This window comes from Anomaloglossus baeobatrachus, chromosome 3, assembly GCF_048569485.1.
Source record: "Anomaloglossus baeobatrachus isolate aAnoBae1 chromosome 3, aAnoBae1.hap1, whole genome shotgun sequence".
Lineage (NCBI taxonomy): Eukaryota > Metazoa > Chordata > Amphibia > Anura > Aromobatidae > Anomaloglossus > Anomaloglossus baeobatrachus.
Genome location: NC_134355.1, coordinates 545,909,167 through 545,936,592, shown reverse-complemented (window position 1 = coordinate 545,936,592; position 27,426 = coordinate 545,909,167). Strand labels below are relative to the sequence as shown.

The following is a 27,426-nucleotide window of genomic DNA, read 5'->3' as shown; positions in this document are numbered from 1 at the left end:
GTTTTTACTACAAATTTTTCTTGTTTGCTGTGTATGAATCCAATTTTCATATTAGTACTGATCATACTTACCATCCATAGTAATTATCTTGCCATCTACAAATCTTTAATATCATCATGTTCTTACAAAAACGTTTAAGCCAGTGATGGGTATGCTTGGAACTACAGTATAGTTGTACAACTCCTGGAGAAACACTGGTGGTAGATAACTACAATCAGTGTTTCTGTTGCAAATCGATGACCACTACAGGAGTTTCCAATAAATGTTAAAACTAAAAAGCCTTTGATTTTGTCAGCACCAATCTGATTGGGGTGAAATTTGCCCGTTTGATGATGTGCTTGACATATGAAAGAGTTATGTTGTATTACTTTTTTCTGTTAACCAAAAAACGTGGAGCAGCCATTGTTTTTTTTTCTATTTTACATTGTTAACCTACAAAACATAACATTTCTTACCTTGCCAACAAGCGCCGACTGTCAGCTGCATGGCAATGTGTGACGGGTGGATCGGCCAATCATTTGTTACCAAGTAAGGTTCATACGTTCCTCCATCCATGTACAGAGTCACCACTGGAAAGTCTATGTTGATTACATAGTAGTGCCATTCTTTGTCACAGATCTGGAAAACACATGGAATTAGCAATAGTTAAAATATACTGTTCGTTAGGACAAGCTGAAACATAAATTATGAAAAGCGTTATACAGATGTTCACCATTTGCAAGGAGTATGAGAGGACTTACAATCTTAAAAGCAAGGGAGAAGGAGACAGTAAGATTGGAGTCACGGTTGAGTGTGACTCACGTGAGGATCGCATTGCCCGGATCAGCCGCGGCTCTTCTGACAGGAGCATGTCAGCTTCATAGAAATACATGCAGCTGACCCACTCCTGTCAGGTGAGAAAATCCAGGTGATGTAATGCAATGCGATGTGATCCTCATGTGAGTCACATGCAAGTGTGATTCCAGCCTAAGTGAGAAGAGATAAACAGTCCACATATATACAATATTTTAGAACCTTTCTACAAGTGTCAGGACCTTTTTTTATTCCCTTTGCCATTTTTTTATGAGCGTTCAGCAAACAGATTTGCAGGTGTGTCTGCTGATTAATAGATCCAGTGTGACATCATCATTGCAGCGTGATACGCACATGATTGTTGTTCCATGTCTCCTAATTAGACGAGACCCCAAGGATGCCAGCAGGAAGTTCAAAGGTCTCTGATCTGGTGGTCATGGACTACCAATATTTTGGACTAGAGTCTTGCAAATCCTTTTGCTGAACTCTACTTTTCATGCTTCCTCCTTTGTGTATTGTTTAATGAACAACATATTGTTTCAATAATATCTTGTAAATCCAGATAGATTTAGCTGAATAACTTACCTAAGCTACATTAATACAACTATAACATTGCACATTGCTTCTACAGGTATCATACCTCCACAATAGAATATGAAATGGATCAAGCCACACTTTCGTATTCTCCCAACATACAATTTACTCTGTGAGAAAATCCTCCATATGCCATCGATAAAACCCTACTATGCTCAAAAGGAGGTTAATTCTTGCCATGCTACTTTTCCAACAAAGAGAGGAAAAACAAGAATAATACCAACAATTGTATGATATTGATTTGCAACATTCTCCTGCTGTCAAGAATATTTATGCAGAAACATTCCAAAGTGTCAAATGATACTGACATTTCTAAACTATTTAACGAGATCTACAGAAACAGATACATTTTCTTTGAATGCAGTACATTATTTGTTCCCAATAATTTTCTAAACCAATGGCTCCTGGAATTATTGTGTTTTGTCTGTGCAACAACAAACGCTCCTGCATCAATTAAACTTGATACCAGATCAAAACCATATCACATGTGGTTGACACCAAGTTAAGGAATCATTCACTGCTAGTTGGCTCCTAGGTAAAGATCACTAGTGTAGTTACTGCTTAACTAACCAACTTATGCACAATTATCATTTTGTATTATCGTACTAACTTACCAGCTAGTTTTCTCCCTTCTAGATGAGCAGTTCATGCTCAATTACCTAATATTTTTCCTTCTCTTTTTTTCCCCGCAGACGAGAAGGAAATCTGTAACCATGTTTTTCTAAGTAATCTGAGAGCAGCAGATGTAGCGTCAGAGACCCTAATTTCAGTGATGTATCACTTAATTAGCCACTCGGAGCAGTTTTGAGGAAATCTCTGCTTTATCTGCCGCAAATTTACCAGTTTTCTGAATGCTGAGCACTCTATAGCCCCGCCAACATAACAGATTGACGGCTTTCTGTGTACAGTGTGCATTGGCAGAAAGCTGCCATACAGTGGTGGGGGCGCGGTTATACAGAGCTCCTGAAGCTCTACATGGTGACAGATATACTAGTTCCTAGTTATAATCTCCTGCTTACTTTATCAAAACTATAGCATATAGCCTAGTAAGTGACATCACTAGAATCAGGATATCTGCCTCTATGTTATGCTGCTCTCAGATTAGGTGGCAAAAACCTGGTGACAGATTCCCTTTAACAGAGCCCTTATGGCTTACCTAATTTCAACTGCTGCCCAATATATCCAATACTCAGCCAAGATATGTTTTACATTTTCCACAGCTGCACCAGTGGATTTTTGCAATCTTCTCTCATATCCACAGATTGAGCTCACACTCATTTATAAATGCTTGATTCATGGCATCTATGGCCCCCCACTTCCATATCTCGTAAATTAGAAATCTCCTTCACAGAGTTTTTGGCAAACAGTCTGCACTACCTCCTGAAATTCCCTGTTATTAAACGTTAATATACACTAGAGAGGTTATAAATATCCGAATTATGGGATCTGAACACAGGTAGAGGTCCTGGTGCAAACGTTTATCACATTCAGGCTTTGACTCATCCACAGGAAAACAGGTAAGTTCACAGATTGGTTGAATCATCATGTAGCATTGGGCCCCCTATACCGCTACATGATCAGTAGTTGGCCCAACACACTTGATTCATTATATACAAACAAAGTCTACATGTAATCATTCATTTAATAGAATACTCTGTTTGTTTATCTACGGTAGCCTAAGCAATTTTGTGAATACATAATAATAATATTCTTTATTTCTATAGCAGCAACATATTCCGCAGCGCTTTACAATTCAGAGTTTCATATGCAAACAAACATTCATAAGTAACAGTTAACGAAACACAATAATTGAAGCACAAATAATGACAACCCTGCTCATTAGAGCTTAGAATCTACAATGGGGTGAGGTGGGTGACACAAGGTACAAGTGCTTATTTACAATGATGGTCCAGCCATCTCGAAGAAACAGGATAGATAAAGGCTGCATGAGCCAGTCACCAGTCAATCTTTGTGATGCTTTTGGGTGCGGTGGAGTCTGACAGAGAGTTATGTTCTGGAAGGTAGTGGGGGGCTCTTTATGAATTGACTTTAATTAAGGAAGGTGACAGGCCACCCTAAAAAGATGTGTTTTTAAGGAGCATCCAAAGCTGAATAAATTGTGGTTCATCCTAGGTTCTAGGGGTAGAGCATTCCAGAGGATTAGTGCAGCTCGGGAGAAGTATTGGAGCTGGGAGTGGGAGGTTCGGATTAGTGAGGATGTTAGCTGAAAGGCGTTTGCGGAACATATAGAATGGGTAGGGTGATAGACAGAGATGAGGGTGGAGCTGTAGGGGGTTGCCGCACTGTGGAGAGCTTTGTGGGTGAGAACAAGCAATTTTAATTGGATCCTAAGATGTAATGTAATAGTTGCATATAGCTGAACAGTGAACCACCAGAGTCAATATTACTGGTGGGCCCTTGGCACTCTAGTCCAACACTAATCACAGGTATGGTCATTCTCAATTAAAATTTATAGAATTTAACTATAGAAACAGTCATGTGCATAGCTATCTTGCTATGGAAAACAAGTAGATTGGATATCTGTCTAATCTCGTAAAGATATTTATAGGATATATTGAGGATAAAATGGGATAAGAGCACAGTGCTGATAAATGTTCATATTTGATGGGGACATTCAAAAGTTTGCTATTGAGCCAAACATGGCAAATAATTTGTTTCTCAAAAAGGTCCCTTGACGCATCAGTCAATAATTTAGAACTAGACGTTATACTAAAAAAACAATATGATGCATTTTAACATCAAAATGTTATAGTATATAAACTATTAAATCTTATCAATAATTGTTTGTAAAGTGTTCATTCAATTAGTCGCTGTATTCCTGTTACAATTTAACGTTGTCATTCAGCTCAAAAGGTTAAACACCTCTGCCATACAAAAGATACGGCCTTTATTGACACATTTGATCTATTCAATATCAATTAGTCATTACGTTTTACAATGTAGTAATCTGCTATCACCATGAAGGGAATCCAAAGACGCTACTTCACATTAAATACAGTAAGAAAATTGGCTTGTACAGTATTTATTGAACTCAATTGACATTAACTTTACTTTCATATGTATGTATGTGTGTATTTTTTTCTTTGCTAATTAATTTAATTTCATTTTGCCGCCTACACATCTGGACTGTAAGCTAGAAACACACCAAACATGAAACAAGGCTTTGTATGTAACGTGCAAGCTACGTTTAACCTGGGAAAGAAAAATTCATTATCTGTTATTACAATAAATAGCTATACTGAGAGTAAGAAATAGTCAAATGTAATAATACATATGTAAATATAATTAGACATATAATCAGCTCCTAGATGGGCATTAAAAGGATAGAAAGTCTCTGCAGCTATTGGGTCCATTAATAATAGATGTTCAGTAAATGGGTGAAATTCATATTCATTTAATACTAACTAAACAGACAAGTTGGTTGTGCTCTAATATTACAAGAGGAAAATATGGTAAGAATAAGGTACCATTATTTAAAAGGGGGTCTTCATTTATATTTAATTATCTTACTGAATGGACCCATGCAGTTCAAAGATCCCATTTTCAGATATCCCATTACAGTAAAATCACACATGGCATAATTATTACAAAACTAATTTGGTCACAGTGAATCTGCTGCACAACCTGCATCTTTTTGGATGTGGATTTGAAGTAAGAATGCTGCAGATTTCACACTTTGCTATCTAATAGTGATGGTCAAACACGACGATTTCTGGGATCGGAGGGACTACCTGGATTTAAAAAATTCGGCTCCAGCACGGAATTTATCCCGGATATCTGGCCGGATGCCAGTCCCATATAAGTTTCTGACCAGAATCTAGCACTTAATGGTGGTGGTAGAAGGGATAGGAGGATAAGCGCAAGCATGCTGTACTTAGCGATTCTCCAACCCGGCTGTTACTGCTTCCAGGCCGCTCATCCTTCTTCTGGGGCTGCTCTTTATTGCTCACCCATATTCACTGCTTCTGACTTCCAGGGCAATCAGAAAGAGCTGGGTAAAGTTCTGGGATTGTTGCATCTAATGGATGTGGCATTCCTGGGCGGCTGCAGGATGCTATTTTTAGGCTGGGGTGCAATAAGCATGGGTCTCCCCAGCCTGAGAATACAAGCCCCCAGCTGTCAGGATTTTTGAGGGCTGGGTATCAAAATTGGGAGGTACTGCACACTGTTTTTTAAAATTTATTTAAATAATAAATAAAAAAAGGCATGCAGTTTCTCTTATTTTGATACACAGCTAAGATAAGTGCACAGCTGGGGGCTGCAGCCTGTAGCTGTATGATTTATCTGTGCTGCGTGTATCGTAACACAGGGGGCCCTGTGCCAACTTTTTCATTTATATATTTTTATACCACAATAGTGACCTTCAGAGAGGGTATGTGATTGGTTGTAGTCAGACACTGCAACAGAAGCTGCGGGCACATCTGACTGCAACCAATCACAGATGCCAGGACTGCCAGTAGATGGGGAAAGCAGTGAATATGGATGAGCAATAATGAGTGGCCGCAGGAGCAGCTAAAGCCACACTGGTGACTCAGTAAATATAGCGGGCATGCTTTATTTTTATTTTTCCTTTTTTTAAATTTCCCTAGTTGCCTAAGAACTCTTGGTCCGGGTCTGGCACCTGGATACTTTTGAAACTGTTTGAATCCAGACTTTTACAGTCCTGGTCTGCCCATGACTACTATCTAACAAAACCTATCAATGATTTAATTTCTAATTTATTTTAGATTGCAATACCAATGGAGTCAGGGACAGATGTGGGTGTTGAAAATATTTATAAAGCATATTGGTGATGTAGAAAAAATAAATTAAAGGGAACCAATCACCAGGATCTTCGTATATAACCTAAAGCCAGTGCTATACTGACACTATTAGGCTGATTCTCTACATCCCTCTAGTGGTCAGCTTGGATGTTTAGTGTTATGATTCAGTGACCGAGGAGGATCAGAAAAAGGACACAAATGCAGAAACCCAAAAAGTAACCAGAGTGGCTGGAACCTTAACAGAATGCAGACCTAATACTGACACACAACTAGAAGTAGCCGTGGGACGTGCCTACGATGACCTAGTCGCCACGACACAGCCGGACGACTAAATATTCTTACAGAGAGAAATATAAGAAAAGCTAATCTGCCTCAGAGCAATCCCCAAAGATAAAGCTAGCCCCCACATGTAAAGACTATGGTGATATAGGAAAACACAATACATAGCTAGAAAACAGATTCAGCAAAGAGGAGGCCCAAACTATCTGTATAGGAAAGGATAGGAAAGAGCACTGTTGGCAGCCATAGAAACCCTATTAAATCTCAGCACGCCTGATATGGAAAAGCCCTGAGCCCACACAGGCTCTCTCCCACTAAATCAATACTCTGGTGTTATGGGGATCCAAAAAACACTAATAAAGATGAGGGACTGAATTTAATGCCAAGCATAACAAAACACAATACATAGCAGAACATGGAGCTAGGTATACAGACACTCCCAGCAGGGAATGATCCAAGTCAACCAAGAACTCAACACAGGTAAAATCAGGAATCAAGCATTAGTATCAAAACAGAAAAAACTACAAGAAAGTGGAAACAATAAGCAGAGGTACACAGACCAACTTATCTGAGAGGAGTTCTGGTAGAGAGAAGGGCTGGTTTCAGAATGTCCTTAGCACACAGGAGATACATTGAGCACCGGCAAAGAACATGAAAAAAACTACTCAGTTATATAGGCCCAATCTGAATGACCTGATTGCCAGTCCTCCACAGGTGTCTGGCTCCCATTCAACAAGTAAACTGCACCGCCAGCACTGACCACAAGAGGGAGCCCCAAACTGGAAAATGTATTCACAACAGTTTAGGTTTTGAAATCCAACAAAGTAAAGTTTTTAAAATCATCAGCTCCTTGAGTGACAGCAGCTGAGGATCAAATAATATCTGGGGGTATTCATATTTATCCCCTCTCCTGTAAGAATTAGCATAAGTATTATACAAACGATTTAATTTTTGACTTGCAGGACCTGTACTGAGGTCATACCCATGTAACCAGAAGGGGCGGGGCCTGTTAGTACCTTGTACCTCTCTCCCCTGCTATTTTCAAGACAAAGATGTTTTAACAAAGTTTGAGTATAACTACTAATGGGGAGTGCTGCTACTCTCATTCTCTGTGAATGTACTTTGAGGCTTAGTTTAATAGTTTGAATAGTTTTTTGCAAAGGAGGTGTATGTGTGCAGCGGAATGCACTGAAAAAAATGTGAACATAGCTATAGGCCTCATGCACACACTACAGTTTTGGATGCTTTTTTGGTGCATTTTGTGGTGACCTTTTAGTCACCACAAACCGCATGCTGTTCCTTCCCCAGCAAAGTCTATGAGATTTCAGATTTGCTGTATGCACGTTACTTTTTTTTTGGCTGCATCTTTGTGGTGACGAAAAAGAAGATGACCACACAAATAGAACAATACATTTTATTGAAGAAAAATATTTAAAAAATGCAAGAAAACATTGCATATGTATATACACATATGGATACAAAGCTATCGCTCAAATCATTTAATATGTATAGTAACATGTAAAATTACATAATCATATAATATAGTAAAAAGTGTCCCAGATATAAATAAATTTGTAAGGGATATGTAGATGCCCATTAAAAATATTATAAAATTGACAAATATAATGAATAGTGTACCTTCGTTGCATAAACCCCGTGAATAAATAAATAAGTAAAAAAATGATGGACACAAAAGAGGTGTGCCTCCAAAAAAGTATATTGTGTGAAAAGGCAAAGTGGCAAAACTGAAGAAAATTTTTGTGAAAAAATATTTTAAAAAAGAAAAAAATAGCACATTTGTGCAGTGGAGTACATTAGTGAATCATACTGACAGTAAAAACAATAATACATCAAATAGGGAGTAGCATCATATCTACCTTATAGTGCCCGACGCACGTTTCACCGTGGCTTCTACATATGCCTAACTAATTTATCTATGCCTGCGACACTTTTTGCTATGTTACTATTCTGTATATATTAAATGATTTGAGAGAAAGCTTTGTATCCATATCTGTATATACATATTCAATTTTTTCTTGTAATTTTTTAAATATTTTTCTTCATTGAAAATGTATTAGTTTATTTGTCTGGTCTTCTTATTAGTTTGTTTTTAGTTTTTTGGCTATAATATCATTACTCTTTCCTTACAGCTAATTTGTTGGGCCTATTCACACTCCACTGGCTCATTGGTTAACCACCATTGTTATGGGTTTGTAACCACAAAAATACAGCATGCCAATTCTTTTTGCGTTTTTCCCTGCATTTTTCACCCATTGGTGATAAAAAAAACACATAAAAAATGCATGTGTTTTTTTACAGGTAAAATATATCTTTGTACCGTGTTAGCAGGTAGAGATAAAAAAAGTTTGTTTAAAAGAAGTGAGAGTCCTCAGTGGTTGATACCTTTTAATGGCTAACTGAAAAGATGGTAATAATAGCAAGCTTTCGAGACTACTCAGGTCTCTTCATCAGGCATGTTTTTTATGCGTTTTTTGGCCATAAGATGCATTTTTATGGCCCCAGGGTGCATTTTTGTGGATACCAGTAAATAAAAGGATGCATGACTGGTTGCCTCCTTCAGTGGAAAAACCCCTGCACATGAGACATCTGTTGCTAAATTAGTGGCAGCTGATAGACAGGACAAATCATATGCACTTCCATCCATGTTGTTTTGAGATCAAGAGAGTGGTGCAGTCTGTGAGGAAGGTTGTATTAATAAGCACTTGAGAAGAACCTATCATATTTTTATGTGCCTGAAAATCACGTCCCCAGATTTTGGTCAAAAAAATAGTAAGTGAACAATCCCTTTAAATCTGTATGTTATCTTTAGTAGCATAGTAGTGTGTACACTGTAACAGTACAATGTACAATCCGGTATCAATTCCACATCCTTCATGATATTATAAAATATATTTTTATTCTTTTTGGATGCATTTGCTATTCTTGCCATCGTGCACTGTTTACTTCACCTTTTGGCAGTATGAGTTGTTTATATGGTGTTAAATGTATATGTTGTTGCTTTTTATATTGTTGTTGCCTTTTGCAGTTCATTTCAGCTATTTTCATCATCTCGCATTGTACCTATTGATCCTTTTTACTTATTACAGGGAACAAATCTCTGCAACATTTGCTGCCATATTTCCTTTATGTTACTTTATTTTTTGTTATATCTTCTTACTTGTGTGCTGCACTTTCCCATTGAGTATAACAAATATTTGATGAACAAGCTACATTGTCAAAATAAAGCCAGGCTACTTTTACTTATCTATAAAACACGGGAAAAAAGTTTCATGTGATGATATTTCAATGCAGATATAAAAAGTTCATGATGATAGATTATATATTGCATTATTAGATAAGCTGAAAAAGAAGTATATGTACCAATAACTATTCAAAACAGCAATAAAATTACATTTTTTATTTGAAAATTACAAAAATATATAAAAACAGTAAGGCATGTGAGTTACATAGTGAATGCAATAAAATGATACATAGGGGTGTAACCAGGAATAACAAAATACCAATACGTAATAACTAGAGATGAGCGAACCAGTCCCGGTTCGGCTCGAGGTCGGTTCGCCGAACGGAGGTCCCGTTCGAGTTCAACTCGTCGAACGTTCGACGAACCGAACTCGAACTGCATAGGAAACTATGGCAGGCAATCACAAACACATAAAAACACCTAGAAAACACCCTCAAAGGTGTCCAAAAGGTGACAAACAACTCACAACACAACACAAACACATGGGAAAGTGACAAGGACATATACTCATGCGAAAACAAAACAGCTAGACAAGGAAAAAGAGGAGGACACACAGATATATGAGTATATGCAAGGAAACATCGATTCCATTATTGTGCAACTTGAGCCCTGCTCATTTTAGGCTTCCAATCTTGATAAATTGCCTGAGCTCGCCACGTACGCCTTGGGGATCTTGTCGTGTCCTGCAGCCAGCGTTCTCTCGGAACCTGTCTTCAGTGCTGCTGGGGGTCTGCTGGCAGATAAGCACACGTGTCTGTCCACTGACAATGTGGACATGGCTCTCAGAGGACTTTTCTTCCCCTGGGTCAGCCAGGGGAGGTGAAAGGCACGTGTATTTTTGAGAGTGCTTCATGCAAAGCATCTTTTTCATCTTGAAAATTGGGTCAATTGATGCCAGTCAAGTGGGGTGTGTGTGGCCCAGTTAGTGGAAACGAGGGAGACTGTGGTTGGAGTCCCCTCGCTGTGTTTTACATGCTTTTAGAAGGGCATGACATGGCTTAGAGGTTGACTTTCAGCATCTGGAAACTGTTGGCTACCAAAATGCTGCCTTTCCAACCTTTTTAACCGAGGATTTTCGAGACCTTATGCCCATCGCAGTGCCCCAAGAGCCGATGCCCAGGCGCCACTCCTTCTCCAACAAAGGCGTGCACGTGCTACACCAGCATGTTGCACTAAACATCACTGATTCCTTGAGAAACTCTGTGTGACAGGGTGCATTTCACCACAGATAATTGGCCCAGTAAGCATGGACAGGGGCGTTACATGTCGCTGACTGGGCAATGGGTTACTGTGGGGAGAGATGGAGAAGGGTCTGCTGTACAAGTCTTGCCATCCCCACGAGTTGTTTCAATCCTTCTTCTGTATGTAGAAGTTAATACACTGCTTCTGCCTCTTCAACCTCGTGTGGGTCCTCCACCTTGGCGCAAACCCTGTGTGGTCAGGCCACCCTTCCTTGTAATTGCGCACAAGGACTACCACACACCTCCTTACTATGCTGGCAGCAGAGCTCAATGCCATCAGGCGGTCAAAGGTTTACTTTGAAATGTATGGGAAATGTGAGTCACACCGCTGAGAAGTTGTGGACGGTTAGCTCTGGAGACCGAGTTTCATCAATGGTTGTCTCCACTCAACCAGCAGCCAGGGAAGGCCGGGTGCGACAATGATGCAAACATGGGTGCGGCCCTTCGCTGTGACAATGTGACACACGTGCCTTGTGTGGGTCACGTGTTGAACCTGGTTGTCCAGCAATTTTTAAAGCACTATCCTGGCCCACATGGCCTTCTGCAGAGAGCACGGTGTAACGCCTTCCTTGATCCACACACTCAGATGGGCTGTAAATGATAGGCTAGAGGGAAGCCACTCACCAAGCAGGACCCCTAGAACCCTGAAACCCTTTAACCCCTATACAGGGATTAGGAATTACACAGGGCCCAAGGTGATTAATACCTGTGGAAGGCTGCAGTTCCAGAGAATAGTAGTCAGGCAGGGTCAAAACATTAATTGAGGAACAGGAACAGAATGGGACGGCCAGGACTTAATCAGAAAACAAGCAGAGGTGAAATGCGGATCGGCCAACAAGGTACATAAACAGCAAGCAGGAAAAGTAGTCAGGTAACAAGCACACAAAATCATAAAACTGAACTGGGGGTAAAAGCAGAGCTATGTCTGGCAGTGGTCTGCAGACAGGATGGGCATAAAAAAGGGTGTGGTGTCTTCCCATTGGTTGTAGCTGAATGATGGTATTTCATCTGTGAGATACCCACCAGCTACATTCAGCCAGAGATTCTGCATCTGTCAAGGTAATGCAGCCCAGTGGGTGAACATAACCTGCGTCCACCTGCGCCGCTGGCATCGACTCCTCTCCCATCATCAGCACTATGCATGAAAGCAACACGTTGTCACCTGGCGACCGGAGTACAAATTGACGGAGCGGACTCCGTTGGTGACTTAACAGCCGTGTGCGGCAATGATGCAAACCTGGCTGCGGGCCATCCTCAGGGCAATGTGACACACGTGCCTTGTATGGCTCACGTGTTGAACCTAATTCTCCAGCAATTTTTAAAACACCATCACGGCCTACATGGCCTTGTGCAGCGGGCACGCTCGCTATGTGCTCACTTCCATCGTGCGCACACAGCAGCTCAACAACTTTCGTCGCTACAGAAGTCTTTAGGTCTGGTGGTTAAACGCCTGAAATGCGATGTGCCCACACGCAGGAATTTGAATTTGCACATGTTGCAGCGTTTGTGGCAGCACCGCCGAACCCTGCTGCAATACGTTATGACATATAGCCTGGGATAACTTGATCCAGAGGTGGTGCAGATCACACTGCTGGAGTGGTGTCAGATCAAGGACCTATGCACCCTGCTACACAGTTTACAAATGTCGACGAAGATGTTTAGCACTGGCAATGTCATTCTCAGCGTGACAATTCTGGTCATCTACATGTTGGAGCACACTGTAATTATTATTCGGAGTCAGGTGTTGGGACAAGAAGAAGGGGAGGAAGTACAGGAGGAGTCATATGCGGAAGGGATAACAAGATCTACGAGGTCCAGATGGTCAGCGGCACCTATGCGGCAGTCATGGTGAGGGAGAGGGATTAACAAGGGCGCATAGTATCAGCAAAAAGTGTTGAGGAAGGTGCAGGAGCCCATGAAGAAATGGAGGACGAACTGGCGATGGGCATGGAAGACTCAGCAGATGAGTGAGAGCTTGCTCACATTTCGGTTGTGCGAGGTTGTGGGGAGAGGGCAGAGGAAGGAGGCACGATTCTCACCTCTCTGCCACCAACACACCAAGGACTTGGTCCTCCTGGATGCACAAGACACATGAGCGCCTTCTTGCTGCACTACCTACAACATGACCCTCGGATTGTACGAATTCAAAGTAATCCAGAATACTGGGTTGCCACACTGTTAGATCCCCGGTACAAGACAAAATTTGGCGAAATAATTCCTGCCATAGAAATGGACGCACGTACACAGGAGTATCTGCAGAATGTGGTACGCAATCTTAGATCTGCTTTTCCACTAAACACCAGTGCTGCACAGAGTGAATCTCAACGCTTTGTCATGGATAGGAGGAAATGGTCTTTTACTTGTCCACATCTGAGGGACCGAGGGCTGGCTGCTGTGCTGAGATGGCGTTGAGTACGGTGTCCCTGCAGAGTTGCACTTTTGGTCATATACCAAAATGAGTTGAAAAAGGACAGATGCTGGTGGAAAGGGGAACAGGTGTGTTGGAAAGGGGAAAAAAGTTTTGGTCCGTGGATTTGGTGGTTAAGCAACAGTAACATTTGCTGAAGAAACACCATCTGTTACAGTGGGACTGGCAGATTTGGATAAAGTGGTATATACTATGTTACCGCTATATAACGAAAATTAATTAGAAAAGAAAGAGAAAGGTATATATCCCCATCAGCAGTCAGTGTGCACCGTGCTCCCAGTTGGAAAAGGAGAGGTTGGCAACTGGAAGGTTTGGTGGAGGATACAGAGCTGTATGGCTATGAAACTAATAGTAGCCTGAACCGAGTTAGACGCCATTCGGATCTGGAGACTGGGAGCCCTGTTAGCGTCACAGGGTCCACATGCCCACCCAGCCCAGGAACTCCCTGTTAACAACACAGGGGCCATTGAGTATGCTGACCGTGTGCGTAGGGGCACACCTGTGGACAGCAGGCGCATCAGCAGCAGCAGGCCTGTTAATGCCACTGGGCTGCACAAGCAGGACTGGTAGGACAGGAGCTGGTCTTAACCGTTCTGCGTTACCAACTGTGGTGGTGGCCTGCATCGACACCCTATCCCTGCCTACCTCTGGCCTAAAGCCGCAATGGGTTCAACACATGGAGGTGTGCTCTTTCGGAGCATAATAGAAGACTGCGCACCTCCTTGTTGGCTCCAGCCCCTTTTATAACCTGGGTCCGCCCCAAACCAGCGTGAACCACAATGCACCTCCTGGAGACAAAAGTAGAGTGACACGTCATGAGTGGCATAACTAGCGTCCTATTTGGAACTGCAACTTCAATGATGACCTCATGGCTGCTATGACCCAAACACCTCACCAGTCATCGTCTGACCATCAATAATGCGGTGACAAGTCATAGGGGTGGGCCTCTGCAAGCCATTTGGGAGGACACCTGATGCCCTGTGGTCTATATGGGACCCCACATCAGGGGCAGGGCCAAAGAGTTCATTACCGGACCTAGTCTCTGATGCAGTAAGTGCCTGAGCATGCTCAGTAGCATGAAATACAGTCTCTGAAAAAAGACTATCAACTTTAGCATGGTGTCTAGGCACAAAACAGGACTTAGACCCGGCATGGAATGCAAGCACCTGTGCAAAGAGGCTTTTCACACTTAGTGTGGGAGCATGCGCTGTATCCCGAAATGAAGACTTAGCGTCAGGAATGGCACAGTCAGGCTGAGCATACTCACTAGGCGAAACACTGTAATTAGGCTGCAGCTGGGGTAAATCGGCACACGCATGCGCACTAGCTGCCTCTCCACACTTAGACGTGGAGGAGAAATTGCTCTTGGAGATGCTGTCTATGAACAGAAGGAAAAGCTAAAGGAAGCCTGACTTTCTATCCCTCCGAATTATCAAATGCAGCAATGAATTCCCTGAGTTTGCTATAACATTAGCGTAGCAAAATGTGCATGAGGGTGTCATGTAGAGGTGCTAGAAATAGCTTGGCACCAGTGGGGCACTAATGGAATACAACAGCCAGTTCTATGATGCCACTAAATGGCAGTATTTTTTGCTATCATTATAGCTTATTAAAAACAGAGCAGGAGGGTGTCATGCAGAGGTGCTAGAAATAGCTTGGCACCAGTGGGGCACTAATGGAATACAACAGCCAGTTCTATGATGCCACTAAATGGCAGTATTTTTTGCTATCATTATAGCTTATTAAAAACAGAGCAGGAGGGTGTCATGCAGAGGTGCTAGAAATAGCTTGGCACCAGTGGGGCACTAATGGAATACAACAGCCAGTTCTATGATGCCACTAAATGGCAGTATTTTTTGCTATCATTATAGCTTATTAAAAACAGAGCAGGAGGGTGTCATGCAGAGGTGCTAGAAATAGCTTGGCACCAGTGGGGCACTAATGGAATACAACAGCCAGTTCTATGATGCCACTAAAAAGCAGTATTTTTTGCTATCATTATAGCTTATTAAAAACAGAGCAGGAGGGTGTCATGCAGAGGTGCTAGAAATAGCTTGGCACCAGTGGGGCACTAATGGAATACAACAGCCAGTTCTATGATGCCACTAAATGGCAGTATTTTTTGCTATCATTATAGCTTATTAAAAACAGAGCAGGAGGGTGTCATGCAGAGGTGCTAGAAATAGCTTGGCACTAGTGGGGCACTAATGGAATACAACAGCCAGTTCTATGATGCCACTAAATGGCAGTATTTTTTGCTATCATTATAGCTTATTAAAAACAGAGCAGGAGGGTGTCATGCAGAGGTGCTAGAAATAGCTTGGCACCAGTGGGGCACTAATGGAATACAACAGCCAGTTCTATGATGCCACTAAATGGCAGTATTTTTTGCTATCATTATAGCTCATTAAAAACAGAGCAGGAGGGTGTCATGCAGAGGTGCTGCACATAGATTTGCACCAGTGGGGCACTAATGGAGTACAACAGCCACTTCTTGTATGCCACTGGTACACTGAGTGTTTGCTAGTATAATGGCTTAGTAACAATGAGTTTGAGTGTGCAATGCAGGCAGACATGCTGCAAATATCTTTCCACTAGTTTGACTACACAAAAGTCCAATAGCCACGTTTAGGATGCCACTAGGTACACTGACTGTTTGCTAGTATAATGGCTTAGTTAAAAAGAGTTGGAGTGTGCAATGCAGGCAGACGTGCTGCAAATATCTTTGCACTAGTTTGACTACACAAAAGTACAATAGCCACGTTTAGGATGCCACTAGGTACACTGAGTGCTAGTATAATGGCTTAGTTAAAAAGAGTTTGAGTGTGCAATGCAGGCAGAGGTGCTGCAAATATCTTTGCAATAGTGTGACTAGACAAAAGTACAATAGCCACGTTTAGGATGCCACTAGGTACACTGACTGTTTGCTAGTATAATGGCTTAGTTAAAAAAAGTTTGAGTGTGCAATGCAGGCAGACGTGCTGCAAATATCTTTCCACTAGTTTGACTACACAAAAGTCCAATAGCCACGTTTAGGATGCCACTAGGTACACTGACTGTTTGCTAGTATAATGGCTTAGTTAAAAAAAGTTTGAGTGTGCAATGCAGGCAGACGTGCTGCAAATATCTTTGCACTAGTTTGACTACACAAAAGTACAATAGCCACGTTTAGGATGCCACTAGGTACACTGACTGTTTGCTAGTATAATGGCTTAGTTAAAAAGAGTTGGAGTGTGCAATGCAGGCAGAGGTGCTGCAAATATCTTTGCAATAGTGTGACTAGACAAAAGTACAATAGCCACGTTTAGGATGCCACTAGGTACACTGACTGTTTGCTAGCATAATGGCTTAGTTAAAAAGAGTTGGAGTGTGCAGAGGACAGGAGGGTACAGTGCCAGGATTGTGGGGCTCTGGGTAGAGGAATGGAAGCCTGCCTTTCTATTCCCTCCTAATGTTGAAATGCAGCGACGAAATCCCTGACCTTGGCTACACAGACGTTGTCGCTGTTTTCAGGACCTGTCACCTATGGCTCTGACCCTACCGGTTTGAGCCCTTAAAAGGACTGATAGAAAGTGCTCTCCCTAAGCTGTCCAGCGCTGTGTATGGAGCGCATACAGCTGTATCAGCGATAGGACTCAGGACGGAGCTGCGACAGTGATGTCTGACACCAAAGACTCAGAAGAGATAATGGCGTCCTGGAGGAAAATGTCCGGTTTTATAATGCAGGGACATGTGACATGGACATCCTATCACACATGCCGTTGCTTCTCTGGCTAAAAGTCCACTTATCTGTGTGTGTGTCTGGGATTGGCTGACATGCTGGCCCGCCCCACAAGACGCGCGCGCTTAGGGAAGGAAGACAAGGAAAAAAAAAAAAATGGCGATCGCCATTATAGAAACAGCAGTGATCTGAAGGCGCTGTTCCCGCACACTATACACTGAAATGTCATAATAGTGTGAGTCACAGAGTGACTAACACTATAACAGCGGAAAGCCAGCTAGGAATTAGCTGTTTTTTTGCTGCTAGAACCGTTCTCGAACGTTTCTAGAACTATCGAGCTTTTGCAAAAAGCTCGAGTTCTAGTTCGATCTAGAACAGGCCCCAAAATCACTCGAGCCTAGAACTGGAGAACCTCGAACCGCGAACCGCGCTCAACTCTAGTAATAACCCCCTATCAAACAAGAAGATTCACAAAATGATGTTAAAATGTCAATAATAATAATAATAATAATAATAATAATAATAATAATAATAATAATAATAAAGCTTGCTATGTATCGACAATAATAACTTGTACTTTCGCCACAATATTTTTGGGGTCAAAATTTGCTTGGTTTGGGCTATCAACATCTGCAAATATGTCAGTAAAACCCCAAAATGACAAAAAGGCAGTTGTTAAGGGACAGGGATGTGGATGTGGGTGTGATGTTGTCAGTGGTGGACAACAAGGCACTGTGTCTGTGTCAAGTCAGAAGAAGCTTGATGCATCCACTATGTTCCTTGCCAAATTTCCCGGTCTGGAACATAAATATGTGTGTAAGCCAGAAGAGCAAGAGCAGATTCCATCTTGGATGGCAGACAAGGCCTCTGCGAATTTGTCAAGCAGCAATTAACCTCCTTCCTCCCCCCTTCATCAGTCACAGGAGACATAGGACCCCAAGCTTGGCCACTCTGACGATCTGTTTTTTATATATCCTTTGGTTTGCTCTGGACTCTTGTTGTGCAGCATTGAAGAGGGTCGTGAGGAGATGGCATGCATTGTACTTGAGGACCTACGGTCAGACGTAGGAACATGATTTACTGTCCTCAGAGGTGGAGGCTAATGAGGATGAGACACAGTTGCCATCAGGTTAGCCTACAATCTGAAGTGGGAAGTAGGATGAGATGGACGACGAAGTGGTCGATGATGAGTTCACTTATCCAAACTAGACCATTGACATGAATAGCCAGTTCAGCAACACAGAAGAAAATAGATATTTAGCACCAACACAGGCACCAAGGGGTAGTGGTTTGCCCAGAGTGATAACTGGGTCAACTGTTTCCAAGAGCACACCCACTGTGGCCAGAGTCCGGGCAAGGAGGTGTTTAGCCTGTCTGGAATTTTTTTTCTGAAAGTCCTTCAGAGAAAAACATTGTAATCTGTAGCATCTACCATACCAAGTTGAGCAAAGGCCTGGGCAAAGGCAACCTGAACACCACCAGTATGCAGAACCACATGGCAGCCAAGGACCCCAGTAGGTGGGCAGAACAACAGTGTACCAAACTTGTGTCTGCAGGTCAAACCACTGCCATGTCACCTGTGCTACGTCCTTCACAATCTGCTGTCCAGGAAGCAGGTGTTAATACATCCTGCCCACAAGGTGCAATTGCACACTCACAGTAAACTTCAACCACATCCACTTCCTTGTCCTTGGGAAAAGTCCAGTTGTCCATGCTTGAGATCTTGGAAAGGAAGCGTAAATACCCAGCCACACACCCACAGGCACAAAACCTAAACTCACACATTGACAAACTGCTAGCCGTGGGCATGTTGCAATTTAGGCTTGTGGGAACACAGTGTTTCTGTGATCTCTTGGCTGTGGCTGCCCCACGATGTAGTGTTCCTAGCCACCTCTATTTTGCCCATTGTGCCATCAGCGCATTACACAAGCACGTGTTAAACAATCTCAACCGTATTCTGACCAACACCGTAACAGGGAAGGTCCACCTAACAAGAGACACGTGGACAAGTTGTTGTGGTCAGGGACGATACATATCTGTCACGTCACACTGGGTGAACCTGGGGATGGCTGGCACAAACTCGCAAACTGTAAAGGCTGCTTTACACCAGACAATCTATCGTGCGATAGATCGTCGGGGTCACGGATTTTGTGACGCACATCCGGCATCGCTGGCGATGCCGGCCTGTGTGACACCTCCTAGCGACGCCGTATCGCTCACAAATCGTGAGTCGGGTACTGCTCGCTAGGTTCCATAATATTGTTTAATTTAGTTGACCATCGTTTCCGTGGTAGCACACGCCGCTCCGTGTGACACCACGGGAACGATGAGCAGCTCACCTGCCTCCCGCGGCCGCCGCCGGCTCTATGTGGAAGGAAGGAGGTGGGCGGGATGTTTACGTCCCGCTCATCTCCGCCCCTCCGCTTCTATTGGCCGGCGGCCGTGTGACGTCGCTGTGACGCCGAACGTCCCTCCCACTCCAGGAAGTGAACGTTCGCCGCCCACAGCGAGGTCGCACGAGAGGTAAGTATGTGTGACGGGGGTTACTGACTTTGTGCGACACGGGCAGCAATTTGCCCGTGACGCAAAAAGGACGGGGGCGGGTACGATCGATTGTGAAATCGCACAATCGGTCGTACCGTGTAAAGCAGGCTTAACATCACACATCCTAACCACACCACGAATAGTGGGCCAAACTTCTATCAGCGTTTCCACCTCATAATATTCCACTTCCTGTCTGTCCTCCTTCTCCTGCTCCTCATCCTCTGCTGCATTACCCTCCCCATCACTGCCAAGCTGGGAGCTGTGCAGCAGCGCATCAGCAAAGCAACAACATCCTCTGCTAAAGCTGATCTGTTTAGGTCACAAACCACACACTGCAGCAGAGCTGTGGCAAGGTATAAAAGAGCAGACCAATCAGTGACTCTCCCCTCTACATCTCCAACCTCGCCTGGTCATTTGTGATAATAGGCGTCACCTGTTGGCAGCTTTAAAGGTTGCCAAGCTGGTACACGTGCCATGCATGGCTCACATGCTGAACCTAGTTGCTCAGAAATGTATGAAAACAAACCCTGACTTGCTGTACCTACTTGAAAAGATGCACCGTATTAGTATATATAGTTTGAATCTAGCTCATCCTGGAGACCACTCAGTTCTGTTGGTAATAGAAAGAAAAGGATCCCACTGCTGCTTCAGCATTAGGTATAAGTGAATCAAGAAGAAATGATCCAGCTTCCAGATTTTTTTTTCTTTATAATAAAATTTACCTTTATTGGTAATTTGTTTTAAAATCATCCAAGAAAATATCGCATGATTCATGAGTAATATAGCAGGTCCATAGGAGTCGTGAGGCTCGTGAGGCTCACACCAGACGCGCTTCAAGCGTAACGCTCTTAGACGTGGTCACATTCACCACATTATAAAGAAAAAAAATCTGGAAGCTGGATCATTTCTTCTTGTTTCACTTGCGCTGTATTAGTGCCCATTTCTGACATTCCTATACCACTTTTACTGGTCTTACAGTGCTGCAAAAGCGCTTAATTTCCAAGTCACTGACTCATGTGCGACCTGCCCATGTGGTGGAAACTTTGCCTGTTTGCAGTTTGGCCCATATGGCACAATTCATTGTAAGTGTCTGTGGCAAGACCCTTGTGTGATACACATTTTATCCAACAACCTATACTGGTTGGCCACCTTTCTGGATCCACAATACAATGAGAAATTTCCTTCTCTCCTTTTGGAGCCACTAAAGGGTTGCACAATGGAATCCTTCAAAAGGGTCGTTGTAGATGAAAACATCATCTTAAGACAAAGCTGGCGGCAGAGTTACCTGCTCTTTTCAACACCAAGGATTAATGTGGAGAGACACCAACACCAGGTCCAACAGAGGTGGGGGGAAAATGTGCACAAACAGGGCCATTTTCAATAAACCAGGACATCAGCAAAGGCTATCTGTGTCTGTAACAATGCCAAGGAGGGAGAAGTTGCACAACATGATCAAGGGGTAGTTAAGTGACCATACCTGAGTCCTTTCAGATGCTTCAGTTCCCTTTAATTATTGGGTGTCCAAGCTAAACTCTTGGCCCTACCGCTCCTTATATGCCTTGGAAGTGCTGGCCTGCCCGACTTTTAGTGTGATGTCAGAGTGTGTTTTCAGTTCTGCTGGGGCAATCCTCACTGATAGGCGCTCCCGCCTTTCCACAGAAAATGCATACAGACTTATTCAGATTAAATTCAACAAGTACTGGATTTTTCCACAGTTTTCAATCCCTCCAGATGAGAGCAAGCCAAACTAAATTCACCCAAAATGTTGATTTTGATTACTGCTGTTAACGTCCACCCCTTGCCATATAAAGCTGTTTTTTTCCTGCATCAACCATGACTCAGGCAATAGGGCTAATTTTTGTAAACAATATGCACATTGTGCAGTGGCGAACAACCTAGGACAGTACTCCTACTCTAGCCTAACTACTATTTGTCATTGGAGGACTTCTCTAGTTTAGTGGGTCTAATCTACGTGTCTGTCTGTCAACATTCCCTTGGTGAACTTGTCCATCCCAATAAGGAATATTTCCCCTTTTAGTGGATTTTCTATTGGAGGAGGTTTGTGAACAATTACAATCCTTTTTTTGGTGTTAAATTAAGTACACTCAAATCCTATGTCATAAATCAATGTTTTCCCAAATGTAAAATATAAAACAAATAAGGCCGCTTTACACGCAACTACATCGCTAACGAGATGTTGTTGGGGTCATGGAATTTGTGACGCACATCCAGCCTCATTAGTGACGTCGTTGCATGTGAAATGCACGAACGACCGGTAACGATCAAAATTACTTACCTGATTGTTGACGCGTTGTTCCTTTCCCGATTATTGTTGTTGCAGAACGCAGGTTGTTCGTCATTCCTGCGGCAGCACACATCGCTATGTGTGACACCACAGGAACGAGGAACATCACTTTACCTGCAACCGCCCGCAATGTGGAAGGAAGTGGGCGGGATGTTCAACCCACTCATCTCCGACCCTCTGCTTCTATTGGGCGGCCACTTCGTGACGCCGCTGTGACGCCGCACGAACCGCCCCCTTAGAAAGGAGGCGGTTTGCCGGCCACAGCGACATCGCTAGGCAGGTAAGTATGTGTGACAGGGACTAACGATATTGTGCGCCACGGGCAGCGATTTGCCCGTGATGCACAAACGACGGGGGCGGGTGCGATCGGCAGCGGCATCGCTAGCCATAGTGACGAATGTTACAGTGTGTAAAGTGGCCTTTAGCCTGAAACATAAATTGCAGAACTAAACAGCTTCGATGCTTAGTAGTAGGGATTGAAGAATGGATTTGCAGTATTTTGGTAGATTGAACAGGTCATTAATCTGTGACCGCTAGACCCGGTTATACTGCTTTACTTGTTTCCATTATAATTTTATGATTGCTATTAAGTAGAGATGGGTGAATAGATAGGTTGGAGGACACTGGATGATCGGCCGAGTCCGTAACCTATAACCGCTAGATGGGCGGCCTGAAGCTTTCTTTACATACTGGTATTCCTTTCTGTTTTTTTTTTTAGTAGCATGCTATGTCGTGTGTGCATCAAGTTAATGTCACGCCATCTCAGATAATCAAAAGAAGAGCCAGGAACACCAAGATATCAAGAGATTTTCAGGCCACCTATCCAGCGGTCATAGATTACGGACGCAGCCGATCATCCAGCATCCTCCGACCCATCTATTCTCCCATCTCTTCTTAAAAGCAATCATAAGATTATAATGGAAACAAGTAAAGTAGTATAACGGAGCCTAGTAAAGAATCAGACTCCAGGAAATAAAGTGAATCCTGTGCAAGTGACATTTTGTTTAGTTAACTATCCACATGTAGTTATATGGAAAAAAAATCTGTGGACACAGAATCCTAGATTATCTTTCTTAAGAAGACCTTTTCTTAGCAATGTAGTAAATTTGACATTTTGTCCTTGGCCAGGTTACATTTTTTCCACGCTACTAATGTTTTGTTCCCATCAAATGGATGTAATCGCTTTCCATTTCAAACAGATATATCTATTATCACAAGCATCATGGCCAAACAGGAACGAGAGATAAATGCAGCAATAAGGAATGACCTTTAATCCATACCTGAAACGGGAGGAGAAAAAAGTGTTTTCTGAGGGTGAAATGGTCTCTGTTGGAAATTGAAAGTAAATAGATTGGCAAAATTGAAAACTTAGTTGAAATACAAAATAATGTGAATCAGCCTGGTGGTTTAGGAGATGTGTTGCTTTGCTCTGACTCTGATCATATCTCCTTTATTCCGAACATAGAGGAAGCTAATTCATCATGTGTCACTCCTGAAGCATAAAAATAATCTACGGAGCAAGCAGTCTGCTAAAATGAATATAGTTCCAATAACATTTGCCATACAATCACAGCTATAAACTGGTTTAATTCAGTATTGTCCTACTCCGTCCGGTATCGGTCAGTTGTAAAGATGGTTAATATTCCATTTGCAAATAATTTTAATTAAAACTAGTTTTTCTTTAAAAGGTAATGACTGGTTAACTGTTTAAGGACCAGGCCATTTTGTTTTACATTTATTTTTTTTATCCTTGCTTTCTAACAGCCATAAGCCTACGTTCCCACTATGCGCTAATGGAGAGTTTTTGACGCTACGTATTTCAGTTCCAGCAAAGTGAATCGGATTTATAGAAATCTCCTGCCCATTGAACTTCTTTTTTACTCAGTCAATTCCAAATATGATTCGTTGGCTAGGGGCGCATAGCACCAGAAACGCGTAGAAGTTTGTATTCCCATTATTATGGGGTTTTAATTTTATTGCAACAATAAAAACTTTTTTATGAGATTCACCATATTTGGAGTTGACTGTATTTAGCCTATGGTCCGGGCATTTTTTTAGCTGGAGTCTCAGAAAGATATGAACCCGACCAACGTTTCATATGGTTACACGTTGAGACTTTAATTATTTTTTCTTTTTTTACTCAGGGTAAACTGACCTGTGGTGCATGACTCAAATTCGCAACATGTCAATTTCTCTTTCAGGTACACTGTTTGCTGTATAGATTTTCCCCTATGTAGATTTTTTTGCAGGTAAAAATCCCTTATGAGTTTTTAGTGTCTTTCTGCAGCAGAAAGGAATCAAAAACATATATAATCCACACCGAAGTATATCAATAAAGTTTTCTGAAAACCAAATAACAGGAAGTATCAACATCAGAGAAGCTTTATTTAAAGCAAGACCCAAAAAAGAGACAAAAATGCAGCATAAAAAACAAAATAAAAACACAAATTAAAAATAACTCATGAAAATACAAGAAAAAAATCAAAGTAACCTAATTGAAATAGTAGTAGTAATAGTGCAGGATTTCTGCAACATCAAAACTAAATAAAAGCTCGTAGACTACCTTTTTCCCCTTCACCACGACAGCACCACCAGAGAGAGATAGGTCCGCCCATCTTAGGACAGGAAACCCACTGAAATAAAAAAGGGTGGCTCCTCTCTCTCGCATCAGTTTTGGTTTCCTGTCCCAAGATGGGAGACCCAGAAGAGCTGTGGTGCTGCCACAGTGAAGAACGGCATATCCCAGGGTGAGAGCAATGGCCTTTCGCTCTGGAAGCATCCCGGGGAAGGGATGAGAGATGGGGTGAATATTTTCTTTTAACCTGTACATCCACATACCTGCTCGGCATCCGGTGACTGGCCCTGCAGTGTATACATCAGGATGGAGTCAGCTGCGTTCCTGTCTCAGCGCCAGGTGGCTGTTCCTGCAGGAGTCACCACTCCATCTTCCAGCCATGCCCCTGTTTGGCGCCCAGTGGCTGACCTTGCAGGCGGAGCGCAGCGGCACAGGGATTCCACTGCGGTCAGGTTCCGGGTCCAGCAGTGACATCAGCAGTAACAGAAGTCACCTCTGCGCATGCGCAGTGGGCGGCAATATGGTGCTGACCACTATTACTCTGCCTCCAGGACATAAGAAGGAGAAGGAGGCTATCCATGGTGCTCATCCTCCAGATTTACTATGGAGGAGCTTAAGGAGAATTCCAGGAGCATGAGCTGACTGAGAAACAACCGAAGAAGCAGGCACAGCATCGTGGGAGTGGCGGTAGTCTCTCTAGTGGAGGATATTCCGACAAGAGGTCATCGGCTTCCCGCAGGAGTCCCAAGAGACCCGCTTGTTCTGTATCGTATGGCCATCGGTGGGTGAGTGTTCTTTTGGATTTCTCTATACCCATTAATAGGGAATTCCTTTCTTCTTCCCTGTTTTCTTAGGACAAACCTAGGAAGAGGTCCGAAAAAACTAAGCATACCTAGACGATTTTTTAATAGTGGGTACTTCAGAGTTACACTGCAGGTCCCACATTCTGGTAGGGATCTCTATCCTGCAGAATCTAGGTTGGATTTTGAATCTCGAAAAATCAAGGTTGCAGCCCTCCACAAGACAGGTTTTTTGGGACTCATTCTGGATTCTCGCTCTCAGCTCTGCCTCCTACCTCCAGAGAAAGTGTAATTTCTCAGGATACGGGTCTCCTCGGTCATCACAAACCCAGTTCTCAGCCTCAGAGAGGCCATGTCACTACTGGGGTCCCTGGTTGCATTTTTCCTGGCAGTTCCCTGGGCGCAGGTGGTACTTCAAGGCGAGGTGTTGAGGGCGCAGAGATTGTTGAGAGGGTGTTTGGACAGGCTCATCACCCTTTCTTCCTGCACTCTTTGTTCCCTCCGCAGGTGGGTGCAGGCTCAGAATCTGTCAGCTGGGGTTCCCTGGTCACTTCCACTTTTAGATATCATCATGACCGACGCCAGCGCACTGGGTTGGGGGGCTCATCTGAGGGATCAGGAGGTGCAGGGTCCCTGGAGTCCTCTAGAAAGTCGATACTCCTCAAACGCAAGGGATTTAGGTGCAATTGGGAAGGCTCTACATGCCTTTCTTCCTCATCTGGTGGGTACACATGTCAGGGTACTCTCAGACAACAGAGTGGCAGTCTTCTATATCAACCACCAAGGGGGCACTTGGTGTTCTTCCCTGATGGAGATAGCAAACACCCTTTTTTCCCTAGCTCAGGTTCACCTTTCTTCCCTTACGGCACTTCATATTCGGGGGTCGGACAATGTCAAAGCTGACTTCTTGAGCAGGCGTCAAGTATGGCAGGGGGAGTGGTGTCTGCATGAGAAGGTCTTCCGCAAAATAGTACGTCTTTGGGGGTGCCTGACAGTGGATCTCTTTGCAACCAGATCCAACATAAAGGTACACCAGTTCTGTTCCCTCAACCCTCTCGACAGACCTTGGGCAGTGGACGCATTCCAGGTTTCAATTGCCAGGAGGCCTTGGTTTTACTGGCTCCAAAGGTTGTCAGTATCGGACCTTTGATCCTCCCGGAGAGTCCAGATCTCCTCTCCCAGGGCCCTCTGCTTCATTCTCAGGTTTCAGGCCTTCATTTGACGGCCTGGAATTTGAGAGGCGATTGTTAGAGGGTCGAGGTTTCTCCTCTGATTTGATTTCACTCTTTTGCATAGTAGGAAACTGGCTACTACCAGGATTTCCGCAAGAGTATGGAACAAATTTCCATCTTTTTTCGGTAAAAGTTCAGTGGGTGAGACCCCGGTGGGAGATATTCTAAAGTTTCTCCAGTGGGCTGTTGATTTGGGATTGTCAGTGATCACCTTGAAGGTCCAGGTGTCAGCATTGGCGGCGCCATATACTTCAGACTTCAAAGGTAATCGATGGGTTAAGAGGTTCATCTCATCTTGTCATAAGGCCAAGCCAGTTCCCGGTCTAGTTTTCCCTTCTTGGAATCTCAATCTAGTTTTGGATTCCTTGACAGGACCCCCCTTTTGAACCATTTTTGCAATCTACTATAAAGTCCCTGACTCTGAAGGTTGCTTTGCTGGATGCCCTCACGTCTGATCGGAGAGTTAGTTATCTTCAGGTCCTTTCTGTAAGTCCCCCTTCTACTCAGTTCTTTGAGGATAGGGTCTTCCTTCACATCGACCCTCTCTTATTTACCCAAAGTAGCTAGGTATTTTCATCGCTCTCAGGAAATTGTCCTACCATCCTTCTGTCCGACGCCTAGGAAACCCAAGGCATTACATTGAGGTCACCAGGCCTTGGAGGAAGTCACAGGCATTATTTATTTGTTTTCAGGGTCCTAGGAAGGGGTGCTCAGCTTCCAAAGGCATAATAGCTAGGTAGGTTAAGAAAGCTATTAAGGTAGCTTATATAGCCCAGGATAGGCCTATCCTGCAAGGTATTACACCTCATTCTACCAGGTTTGTGGCAACCTCCTGGGCAGAGAGAGCAGATGTGCCTCTGGATCTAATA

The 27,426-nt window shown here is 43.2% G+C and overlaps 1 protein-coding gene across 1 annotated transcript in view; it reads right to left on the bottom strand.

Annotated features, from left to right (window-relative positions):
* CLSTN2 (calsyntenin 2) overlaps positions 1–27,426 on the bottom strand; it is a 1,533,789-nt gene that overhangs the window by 122,029 nt on the left and 1,384,334 nt on the right. The window contains exon 9 of the mRNA XM_075338625.1: positions 456–618. Within this exon, the coding sequence (XP_075194740.1) occupies positions 456–618 (163 nt within the window). The remainder of the gene's footprint in view (positions 1–455; positions 619–27,426) is intronic.